This window comes from Planococcus citri, chromosome 4 (assembly GCF_950023065.1).
Source record: "Planococcus citri chromosome 4, ihPlaCitr1.1, whole genome shotgun sequence".
Classification (NCBI taxonomy): domain Eukaryota; kingdom Metazoa; phylum Arthropoda; class Insecta; order Hemiptera; family Pseudococcidae; genus Planococcus; species Planococcus citri.
This window is the reverse complement of record NC_088680.1, coordinates 28,539,908-28,552,621: the sequence shown is the minus strand read 5'-3', so window position 1 is coordinate 28,552,621 and position 12,714 is coordinate 28,539,908. Positions and strand designations below refer to the sequence as shown.

Sequence of the window (12,714 nt, the reverse complement as noted above, 5' to 3'; positions counted from 1 at the left end):
AAAAAAAAAAAAAATGAACTACCCACATACAAACCAATCTGAAAATCGAAGAAAAACGTATCATGTAGTTACCTACGTTAAAATCCTGTCGATGAAGTATTTCTATAAAATTTATTTACTATTAGTTGACGTGTTTCTATAGGTAAATACGCAGTTGAATTAAAAACACGACAAACATTTTGATGGGACACCTTATTGTACACGTGTATATATTTCAATACAAATTCATTCAGAATTTAAACATTCTCATAAGATAAACTTATTCTTAGAATTTCTTCTCATATCCTCCTACTCATACTCTAAATGGAATCTTTACACGTGCTCGCGAATAACTTCTAAAATAAATAAATACGTTTAAAAAAAAAGACTGACCTTTGAATGTAAATATTTAAAAGCATTCGAAACCATCTCACACACGCACCGACATCAATAGTTCAGACAAATGGACCGTCGCCTAGACAAGGTACACAAGGCACAGCAAAAATGTCGTGGTAATAAACTCTACACAATCAATTCGCCATTTATAACCTAATAAGATGACGACATGATACAGTAAATGCTGATGCACTTGTTAGCAACATAAGTAAAGATGAAAGAGAGAGGCTCGAGTCGCCTGGAGTACTCGTATTTCCCGCACGAAACAATATGGTTAAAAATTTCCGCTAGATTGGCGCTTTTGTATTTAGGGTAGAAAAAAATGCTCATTGTCTGGCGAGTAGCCGTCCGCCTGCTTTTGTCCACGAGGTTTTTTTTGCGGCTCGAGTGAGGAAAAGGAAAGCATCATTAATCTTGGCAAGGTAGACGCTTCCTTAGGAGTTGAAAAAAGCCGCGATCGTTTTCGTCTTTCGTATAGTCAAGTTTGGCATTTTTATTAGGTACTCATTGAAATATAGTACAAGACTGCGTGTTCCTGTTCACTTTCACGTTGATGTATTGAAATTGAAAATTTTATCAAGTTTTGGTCCTATGTATTTTTGTCCACCTATTCTTCTGTTTTCTTTTCTTCTTCTATTTTCTTCTATGAAAATCATTGGTAAAAATTCGCTTCGAAGGTATGATTCAGCTCAGGCTGAGAAAATAATTAATCAACAAGTGACATCGCACAGTCTTTATATAGTGTACGAGTATATTGTACGCATATCGCAGAGATGTATTTTTTCTTTCTCGCAGTTTTACTGCATAGTTGTCTTATAACTTTAGTTTCCCAGTATCTCTCTTTCTCTCTCTCTCACACACTCTTCGCGTGCTCATGCACATGGTTTACCAGCGATTTGTATGTATGTACTTCTTAATACGCGTAGTCGCGAGTTCAAACGCGATTGTGCAGGTTCATCGGCCAGCTCGAACGGCGTGTGGTTATGTGCGGTTTTTTACTCGACTGCGAAATTTCTATAGAGGTTTGTTCTCTCTTTTTTGTTGCTTTTTTTCTCTAAATTGAAATCGATTATTGAGATTTTTTCAATTTTTTTTTTTCATCGAGTGATGGATTATTTGTGATAGTATATTCCGAATGAAAGATATTTTTCAATTTTGTAGCTCGATTATGCAATATTTTCGTGTGGTTAACTAACCGAAATTATATCTATGATCAATGTAGCAAAGCTGTGGTATTTATTTATGAATTTTTTCTGGGCATTACGTAAATATTTTCTTAAATTTAGAATCAAATTTTTAAAAAAAATTAAAAGAACTAAATTAAGTAAGGTATTTGAGAAAATGTATGGTGAAAAAATTTCTGGTAAAATGTTAGCTAATAATATATTTTCTAATCGGAAAATAATTCAAATTTATCCTGATCCTCCTCCCCTTCGTATAAAATTTACTTTCAAGATGAACGAAAAAAAAAAAACATTCTTTGAATATGTAATTTATTTGACTTTGATTTTAAAATACTTACTACCAACAGAAAATGTAGAAGTTTTAATCATTTGTCAAAATGATCACACAAATAAGACACATCAATTATTAATTTTTATTTATTTATTTTTTTTTTCACTTTTTAAGCACAAACTTTCTCCAGGCAGTACGTATTAAAAAATGTTTAGAAGCGATTCATTTTCATTAATATATTTTACTTTTTTTTTTCAAACAAACTTCTCGACTGTAGATATTTTTTTTTTTTTAATTCTAAAATCGATTTGAAGAAAAACTAATTAAAAAACTGATTTCAAAATGCTCAATTTAAAATAAATAATAGAATATTCAAGGTGCTATTTTTTCAGATCGGTACAACTCAACTCATTAGATAATTTTTTTAGAACCGGTTCAATTCAAGTATCGAATGGATGCACCCCAAAAAAAAAGAAAATGTAATTAATTACCTATGGTACCGAAAAAGAAAAAAAAATGAGTAAATTTATCGTGATGTTTAATTTCCAATTCATTTGTATTGTAATGATGTCTGAATGATAAAAGATAAAACTAGGAGTGAACAGAGAATTAAAAAATAAATTATTACGGTACTTTTTTTTTTATTTTTGTTTCAAATTATCAATGTAGGTATCTAAAGAATGAATAACGATGCTCATTATGCACTTTTTTCCTTGAAGACAGCAAGGAAGTTGTCTAATGTGTACGAATTCATTTAGACGAAATTACTCAGCGTTAAAAACAACGAATAACTTACTCACGAGTTGCACTCGTAAGTTCTTTATCCTTGAAAAAGAAAAAAAGGAGAACCGGAGGGAAGAAAAAAATTTTTCTGTGTACGAATATTATCACGATTGGTGTAGGTACCGTACCGTGTATCTAATGTTATAAATTTAAGCAGAGTGCATACGAAAATTAGAAATTTTTTCATTAATGTTGAAAAAGTGTAGGAGGATCGTAAATTGAATTTTCATCACAAATTATCAACATTTATAAAGAGTGTACTTTTGGTGGATAGAGTTACCAGCAGAGGTACAAATATTTAGCTATCTGCCCACGTTAATCTTTGAATCAAAAATGGAGCAAAGAAAACGTGTTACGATTAAAATGCTGGTGATTGTATAAAATTTTTAATTGTAGCAAACAAAAAACGTTGAAAATTTATTTCAAAAAAAGTATTTTTTTTTCTTTAAAATATGTACTAAATAGATAAAGTATCTAATAAACTAACTAACTAACTCAAGTTTGACGGAAATACCAAAAAAAAAAAAAAAAAAAAAAAAAATGAAGAAAAGAAAATAATTATGAACATTTTTTGAAGTGTTGGTCTGAGAACTATTATTAAAAAATCAAAGAAAACTAATTTAAATTCCCAACTAATAAGTAGGTAATAAAATAACAAAATCATTATACCCACCGAAAGTGTTGAAATTTCAAAATATTCTAATGACATTTGGAAAAAGTTTTTGAAAAAAAAAAACAAAAAAAAACATTACATACCTACTTAAATGAAGATTTATAAATCCAACACTGTTTTTAAATACACTGTAGGAACCTGTTTTGTTTGGAATAGTTTTTGCAAAACAACACCAACTTGATAAAGAAGCCAAACTCCTAAGATGTTTTTTTTTTTTTTGGGGGGGGGGGGGGTGTTTGCAATTACAAGATTATTACAGCCGTAAAGGGGGGGGGTAGATTTGGTTTATGAGGTTGGTGTTTTTTATTAGGGAGATGAATTTTTGTATTTCAGAGGGTTCGTCAGGGATAGTAGGTGGGTTTTCTTTTATCTTAAGGTGTAAGTCTGTTTCTTCTTTTTAAAATTAAATTTTTCATGGATTCACAAAAAATGGCACTTTAGCTAGATAGAAAATCATAAATCCTAAGGTTGTTTTCAAGTATATTTTTCTTCTGTTTGGGGGTACTTTTCGAAGTACAACGTTAGGTAGGTGGAGAATCATCTTTCATAAGATGGTTTTTAAAATACACGTATCGCACTTGGAATGGATTTTGTAAAACAACGTTATCTGATGGGAAGATCATAACTCTTGAGACGGTTTTGTTATTTTTTGCTCAAATCAATTTCACACGAATTTTACTGAAATTATTTCGGCTAGATTTTCAGTAGGCAATTTTTTTAGCAATTTCCTTTTTTTTTCGAATTTTACTCATCTATGTATTTAACCAGAATTGGCATGATTTTTCGTAATTTTCAGTCACTTGAGTAGGTACGTTTTACAAATTTTGCTAAATTTCATAATTGCAAATTTTTTTAGTAAATAATAAGGAATTTTTATAAATAGGTATTCTACAATTTTCGATACACTTTGCTCGATTTGAGTAAAATTGCAACAATATTTAGCAATTTTTAGCCAATTTTATGGCTATTCGTGGATTTTTTAAAATCAAATTTCACAATTTTTTCAAATTGCTTTAACAGATTTTTTGCTCAATATTGCTAAAATAAACATTGCTACAATTTTCAGACAGTCCATAGTCATTTTTATGCCAATTATACAAATTTTTCTAAGTTTTACCAAAATTTTAACAATTTTTGGTATTTTAGTGATTTTTATGAATGACTATCTACATATTTTGTTTTTTTTTTCAATGAAATTATGCTCAATTTTACCAAATTTCCACCATTGCAAACAATTTACTAAAATTGGAGCGAATTTTTGACAATGTATATTCTAATTGAGGTGTTCCATGGAAAAGGGGCCTTAGTCAATTTTTTTTGTTTTTCTAATTTTTACAATTCTGAATATAATTTAAAATTTATTTTTTTCTATCAATTTCACCATATTCAATGATATTGAATTATTCCTTCATGGGAAAAAAAACGAATTGGAAAATGTTTGCTTACAGAGAAAAATTTCAAGTCCATTTGAACTTGTAAAAATCAGTGAAAAAAATTGACCACTCCTTTTCCATGTGCCCTCTCAATTTTTTTGGATTAAATTTTGCAGAATTTTACTAAAATTTCAACAATACATAGGTACTTACAATTTTTGAAATTTTTTCCATTTTATGTATATTGAAGTTGCAACAACTTCAGTAATTCTCAATATAATTTGTATGCGAATTTCACTCCGAGTTTTCGCTCACTTTTTTAAAACTTTACCTGCTGGAATTGCAACGATTTTTGTTCATTTTCTGTAATTGCCACTTAAATTTGTATAGTTTTTTCGCTGAATTTCACTCAATTTTGCTAAAATTGTAAAAATTTAAGCAACAAATTTTAGTAATTTTCAGCGATTTTTCTGCCAATTTTAGGTACCTACTGATTTTCGCTCGATTTTCTCTTTCAATAAAATTGCAACAGATTTTGGTCATTTGATCATTTTTTTAGTAATTTTTCTTGCCATTTCAGACATTTTCTAAAGTATGTAATTTTTCTTGAATTTTATTTTACAATGTTTTTTCAACTTTTACTCGCCATTAATTTGTTTTGTAACTCTTTGACAAATTTTCAAACTATTTTTGCACAATTTCACTCAATTTTTTCATGTTTTCCTCAATTTCATGGCATTTTACGTTTCATTTTGAAAATGGTTTACTATTGTTTCTCAATTTTTAGCGTTTTTTTCTCATGATTTCAGACACTTTTTGCAATGTTGTCCACACTTGGGTAAATTTGGCAATTTTTTCATTCTCTTTAATTTCACATTTTTTTAAAATTCTTCCAAATTTTCCCTTTTATTACTCATGTTTCAATTCTTACATTCTATTCAACCCCTACCCCTCCTCCTTCCTCCTGCTTCACAGTCTCTGGTCTAAGCCACCTACACTCTCCCCATAAAGGAATACGACAATAAGATTTCGTTTAGCTACGCGGACATGGGTGACTTAGCATAAAACCATCTTAGACCAATTCAGTTACGTACTTTTTTTATGGAAGAGGGAGAGGGGTTTAGGGAAACCCGCGTCAAAGATATTGCGTTACACTTCCCTATCCGTTATATTTGATTCAATTTGCGAGCTCACGCTCACCAATAAACGCCTTGAACGTAGTTTTTTAAACAACCATCATCGACGTGAGTCGACGCTCGCGTTTTATTTCGATTAAACCTACCAACATTTACTAAATGGCATAAATATTGTGCCAGTCACGAGCTTTTTTATCGCTTATATGGTTACGAGATTTTTCACTTATTTCGATATAGGTTAACGTACATCTTTTGCTTCTTTACAGGATGGCCAATTGACCTTGGAAGTAATCTGAAATTTGTACGTGAAGTGGTCGCGTAGCGTCGGTCGTCTTCGTCTTCGTCGTCGTCGTCAGCTCGAGCGTCAACAACATCGACATGATTGTACAGAAAGAAGAAAAACCCGATAGCGATTCGTGGAATTTATCGAATTTGCAAGATAAGCTGAAATTCATCTTTAAAAATGCCACCGTCGAGCCTATGCTGGGATGTTACATCATCGCCAGTGTATTGGCCAATTTAGCCACGCAAAATTTAAATCTGCAGAAAGCCTGTCGAGTAAATTTGAATTTCAGCGATGAGGTTTGCACAGCATTGGAAAAACGTCAAACTGCTAACTACACCCAGGAGGAAATCCAAGTACAGCAATTGGTCGCCGAGATGATTATATGGAAGACTATCGTCCAGAGCAGTATTCCCGCAGCCCTTATAATCTTCATTGGAGCTTGGAGCGATCGTACAGGTCGCAGGAAACCTGGAATGTTGATGCCAATCATTGGAGAATTCCTGACCAGCATTGGGCTGATGCTGTGCACGTATTTTTTCTACGAATTACCCATGGAGGTGGCTGGATTGACGGAAGCTATATTCCCAGCCATTACTGGAGGTTGGATGACCATGTTTATGTCGGTTTTTAGCTACGTTGGGGATATTACCACGGTGCAGACGAGGACTTTGAGGATAGGAGTGGTGAATGTGTTTTGCAGCGTTGGTATCCCAATTGGAACTGCCCTATCTGGAGTTCTGTACAGGGAACTCGGATCGTACGGGGTGTATACGATTTCCTCGTTTTTATACGTGTTCAGCTTCATGTACGGATTGTTTGCGGTGCCGGAATCGGGTAAAAAAGAAGAAGAAAGGGTTAAAGAAAAAAAGGAGAAAAAGGAAGAGCAGCCGTTCTTTTTGAAAAAGTTTTTCGATCTGCATCACATTAAGGAGGCTTTCGCTGTCGCTTTCAAAGATGACGGACACAGTAAAAGATTGAGGATCATTTTGCTAATGGTGGTTGTCATCGTCGTCATGGGACCTATGCACGGTAAGAATAATGATATCGATGTATTTTAGTAAATTATTTATGCATTTGGGTAAGTTTTGTACTGTAGTTTATCCACATGACGGTAATATGTTCTGAAAGTGCTGAACGAGTTCTGATGAAGTTTGAGTGACTGATTGTGACGATTGTGATCAACTTGACAAGATCATATTTGTAAAGAGCAATTTTTCAGAATTGCTTTCTAATTTTTGAATTTTGATAAGCTTAAAATATATAAAAAATGGCCCAAATAAAATTTTTGATTATCTGAAAAGAGGAATAAATTTTAAACGTTTTCTTTTGAAGATTTTGCTTTCAATTAAAAAAATTCAATTAAGAAAAAAAAATTGAAAAAATTTAGATTTGTTTGTAAAAAAGGTAAACCGTACTTTTGAGCCCGAACTAAAATGTTACAATTTTCCATTTTATTTTTTTTTTAGTCAAGTAGATGAATAAAAATTTGAAAAATACGAATTTTATGCGATTTTTTAGAATTTAGCTACGTTTTTTTTCAATATTTTTTTTAGTTTTTTTGGATTGATTTTTCCAGACAAAATTTTTCTAGAAAACGACATATTTTTGGCTCATTAATAAAATTTACGTAGGTTTTCGACATTTCCGAAAATGATATCTCCTCTCTCCCTCATTGCTCAAATAATCACTTCAATAAGCTCACAGTCACCAGTGGCAGTGGACCCCAGTCAAAGTACATATTTATGGGTCCCAAAAACGCTTCTTTTTTTAAAAAACTTCATTTTTAGGCCTCTCGAAATCGAATTTTCGAAAATTTTCACCCTGGCTTTGGCCGGACCACTTTGTTTCTTGTTTTTAAAATGACAAAATTTACTTTTAAGCCCTCAAAAATCCAAAACAAAAAATAAAAATTTTTATAAATCATAATCATATGAATATACAAATGATATCAGTTGGCAAAATTGAAATTTTTTCCCTATATCAGTCGGTAAATTTTCATTCGAACCCCCTCCCCTTCCCACTCCACCTCTCAAAAAACCTCCACAGAGTTTCATCCCTAGAAATGGGGAATTCTCAATTTTAAACTCAGAAAATTTCACTTTTGTAATTTTGAAAAATTTTGGAATTTCCTATTAGGCTTATAAATTATATCAAAATCCGATTCAATCGAGGTAGAAATCCTAAGCTTGAATTTGTATCCTACATATTTTGAGCCGTCCAACTCGAGTGAGGATTGATTTATTGAACCACTTTGAAGCCTTCAGCGGATTTATACATTCATAGTTTTGGCGAAATTCCTGTAAAATTCGAGTAAAATTTCAGCCAGTCTAACAGACTACTTGTAAAAATATGTTTTGGAAAATTGTAAAAGGATTATTAAGTATAATTATTTGCATTATTTGCAATAGTAAGGATGCTTTATAATCAATGGATATAATATTAATAAACACCCGAACTCATCAATTCAAAAAATCAGCCTTCTTTTTTTATAATAGGTAGGTATAAATCTTATTTCAAACTTAGTTAAGGCGAAAAAATTGTGAGAAAGTGAAACACTGGATACCTACATAAGATGGAAAACAGTACATTTTATCTGCCAAAAAAACTTATACCTAAGTCCTCGATGGGTACTTCATCTATTTTACGTACTTCTTCGTAATTTACGATGTATTGTATGGCACTAAAATGCAACAAGTTGTCCATAGAGATTAGAGACGAGCGAATTTTGCCGATTTTTTTTCACGAACGTTGTAGCACGCTCCGTTACGTTGTTTTTGCGGAAATCAATAATTATGTTGATGAATAATCCCACTATATAGTACTCGTATTACGAAGCGTGGAGCCCGGTGTATACTGTGTAGCCCAACCGACCGAGTTCTGCAAAAATCAACCCGCCGGATAAGTCGACCCAATTACTCCGTCCTTGTTTTACAATTCAATCCTCACGAAAAATTACGAAGATTGTCTCTTTTTTAGATATACCTACGTAATTCGATAATTTATTTCATTGTTTCAATAAAAATTTGAAACTAATTAAAATGTCCTATTTCGAGTAAAAATTAATTTTTTCGATTCAATATCTAAGACCTCTTGAGTCTTGAGGGCTAATGGCCTCTCAAAATTAGATAGGTACCTACTTATGGGAGGAATTCCGAAATAATAAGTACCTATTTCGGAAATTTTCTTTATTTATTTTGAAGCTCATCCAAAATAATTTTCACAAAAAATGCATATTGATAATGCAAAAAAAAAATGTGCTATTACTTTTTCTGTCTCGAATGATTTAAATTTATCTTGCTTTAGAAATTATGCACGTAGTAGGTTAGGTTTATAGTGAGTTGATATTGTATTGTGAATCACATATCGCGACCTTGTAAAATGCTGGGGTTCCGATATGCAGCATGGAATAATATTCTACTATAGATACTCGCGTGTAAATAAAATTCGCGTACTTTGATCTATACCCAAACACGTGCTACTGGTACTACATATGCAAAAAGAAAACATCATCTTGCATGCATAAATACAACGCATTCGTTTCGATCATGATGGAAAAATGCTCGAGTGGCAATTTCAAGATTTTTGCTGCATTTATTGGATCAAATCAATGATGTAAGGTGGAGGGTGGATTGAATTTAAGTTACACAGAGAAATTTCGTGATGGCAAAAAATTACAAAATCTTTGATTTTTCATTTTTTTCAGTCATTTTTGCCAAAGTCAGATTTTTTTCAATTTGGAAAAATGTACTTAGAGTACCTCTACCTACTCATCACAGTTTTTAAAAAAGCTGAAGATTTTTAATTTAAATTAAATTTCAATAATAGGTATGATGTAGGTATTTCAAGTTTATATTACTTAGTCTGGACATTAATTTTAACTACTTTTTTTTTAAATTTTAGAGGAGGATTTTGGAATACTTTGTATGGCTGCTTGAATAATAGAATGAATAAAATTCAATGATTATTTTAACGTGTAGCTCTGCACATTTTGTGTAGTTCCAAAAATTTGTTGTGTAGTATACCAACATATTTGTGTAGTGCCTACCAAAAATAGATATTTATTGATTTGCTTAGGAGTTTTTCAATGAAAAAAAAGTTGAAAAAAGAGCTGAGTTTGAAAAATATTTTTGTTCAAACTGTTAAGAATATAAGTGGTGGAAAAACTGACTTTTCACATCAAAATTATTGTTGTTTTGTTTCTTGAAACTGCGAATTTCAAAAAGCTTTTGCCCTGCTCGCCTTCTTCACACTTCAAATTTCAAGAAACTATCGATGAAATTTTTTAAAAGTTGAGATCAGAAAAATTGAACTCTTACATTAAAATTGATATTGTTCTGCTTTACGAACTACAAATTTTTCAAATTTTTCGCACTTGCTTCGCTCGGGCCAATTTTGTTCGTTTCTACACAGTTCCCATTTCAAAAAAACCTATGATTGAATTTGAAAAATGTTGAAATCAGAAAAACAGAACAGATAGTTCTCGACAGACTTTGTCTGGCTGTTGGGAGGGAGGGGGGTGGTAAGAAAATCAGGGAGAGTTGGAAAAATAAGGGGGGAATCTTGATACTGAAAATTATCTTGGTTGTGTTTGTGTAGCTCCAAAAAATTCTTAAAATAATCTCTAGAATAAATTGTTCAACTATAAATAGAGTTAGGTCTTAAACTGAAAAATCTATAGGAAGAATATTTTCATTGAAGTGGGACCAATTTCTTTCATTAAGAATCCATTTGGGGCATTTTTCTGTATACTTGGTTTTACGATTTGATCAGAAAAATCTTGGCAACTCGTATAAACACCCAAAAAAAATTTAACCACTTAGGTGACCCGGAAGGGGGTTCAGAGGTTTCCATTAAATCATACACAACGCAATTTCTTTTGTAAAATTATTTTAGGTACGTAGAAAAAATTGTCAAATTTGGTCCAAATTCGAGTTGATGGTGTAGTTAGGCGTATATTTTATTACATAAAAGAAAAAAATGTTTGCCCCAAATTGACCAATTTCTTTTTAGTGTACCAATCGTACAAATTTTCAAAAATTCTTGAAATTCAACATTCTGAAATCAATGAAAAAATTTTAATTTTTGGTGCATAAAAACATCGTTTTTGAAAACTTGAAATTACGGAGTGTTTTTTGGTAAGTATTTGTATTCGGAATTCTTTTTCTCACTTCTCGTTCCCCAGAGAAATTGGGTCGAACCACCATTGCATTCGCTCTTGAATGACGTAACAAAAAAATTGTGAAAAAAATGAGGAAAGCAACGTAAGGCAAAAATTCACGACGAGTTCGAATTTTTCTCAAAAATAAAAAAAAATAATTTGGGTTACTTTTTTACAGTTTTTGGCCACTTTTAGTCTCTTTTTATTACTTTTTGATGCAGTTTGTGTTGCTTTTTGGTTACTTTTTTTCAAGCTAAAAAGGTTATTTTAAAGTAAGTAATTATGGGCTCTCTGATTCTAAATTGAACAAAATTAGTATCAAATGATAAATGATTTTTTGGAGGAAGGGAGTGGGAATTCTTATCCTTTCTAGGAATGAGAAAATGCTAAGACCCCCCCCCCCCTGAGTTTCAGAGTTCACAATTTGCTTGCAACTAAAAAATGTTTCATTCAGGTAGATTTGCTTAATTTATTTTTATTTTTTAAATTAGATACCTATACCTACAATTTGTTTCTTATTTTTTTTCTCGTTGTCGAGAGAAGAGATGAAAAAAATTTATATGTAATATAAAAAGCTTTTTAAAAAGCTTCAAAAAATAATCGTATAAAAACATGCGAATAAACAAAAATAAAGCTTAACTCTCCCGCTCCCCTTCCCCTTCCACCGAAAAAATAATAAAACACTTTTTAAAAAGTACAAAAATAATATTTGACAAAAAGGCAATGTTTTTACTATTTTTTTGGAATGTTTGAACTGTTTAAAGATCAGAGGAAAAATTAAAAAGACAGTGTCGTGTTGTGTTTGAGATTAGTTGTCGAAGTGGTACGGAAAAGGGGGTAAATAAGAAAATCAATCCAAAAAATATCGAAAAAATTTCAAAAAAAAAAAAATGTACCTACACATGGTGTCCTTGGCTCGGTATTAAATGGCATTTTACTTATTATGATGATTGAAGTATTTTTGTATGAGTATGGCACATATTTGACAGCATGAGTTTATTTTGCAAAATTAATTATTCACTTTCGTTTCGTAACATCTTAAGCATTCACTGTACTCGAAATTCTTTCAAAATATTTTCATTATGTTGAAAAATGAAATCACGGACATATCCACGATTTCGTATGTTTTCATACAGAAAAATTGGGTAGGTACTGTTAACCGTTTCGCCAACTTGCATTACATAATATTATCATATTTCGGAAGAAATTCTCTCCTCAAAATATTTTCATCGTATAATTTCACTCTCCTCGTTCCTATTTCCTCGATTTAATGGAAAATTCGTAAATTCTGGCTCATCTCGTTATCCCTGACCTGCTGTCAAGTCACTGGGACCGGGTTGGTGTCCGGTAGCCCATGAAAAAACGACATCAAAACAAAATCGTATATTAGGCCTACTCGATAATTCACACTCTGGCTCGCCTCTGTTGCGGTAACCTTATACTTACATGTAGTAAGAGATACTCGTAACTTACAA

General features: G+C 31.7%; 1 protein-coding gene across 3 annotated transcripts in view; it reads left to right on the top strand.

The window, feature by feature from the left end:
* The window catches only part of LOC135842329 (probable peptidoglycan muropeptide transporter SLC46), a 41,828-nt gene that overhangs the window by 12,170 nt on the left and 16,944 nt on the right, over positions 1-12,714 (top strand). For 2 of the 3 annotated variants that reach the window (XM_065359732.1, XM_065359733.1), the window contains exon 2: positions 6,062-7,110. In XM_065359732.1, coding sequence (XP_065215804.1) covers positions 6,174-7,110 — 937 coding nt within the window. In that variant the 5' untranslated portion in view covers positions 6,062-6,173. Of the gene's footprint in view, positions 1-1,284; positions 1,398-6,061; positions 7,111-12,714 lie in introns of those variants that run through there. The other variant, XM_065359734.1, reaches the window with a different exon arrangement.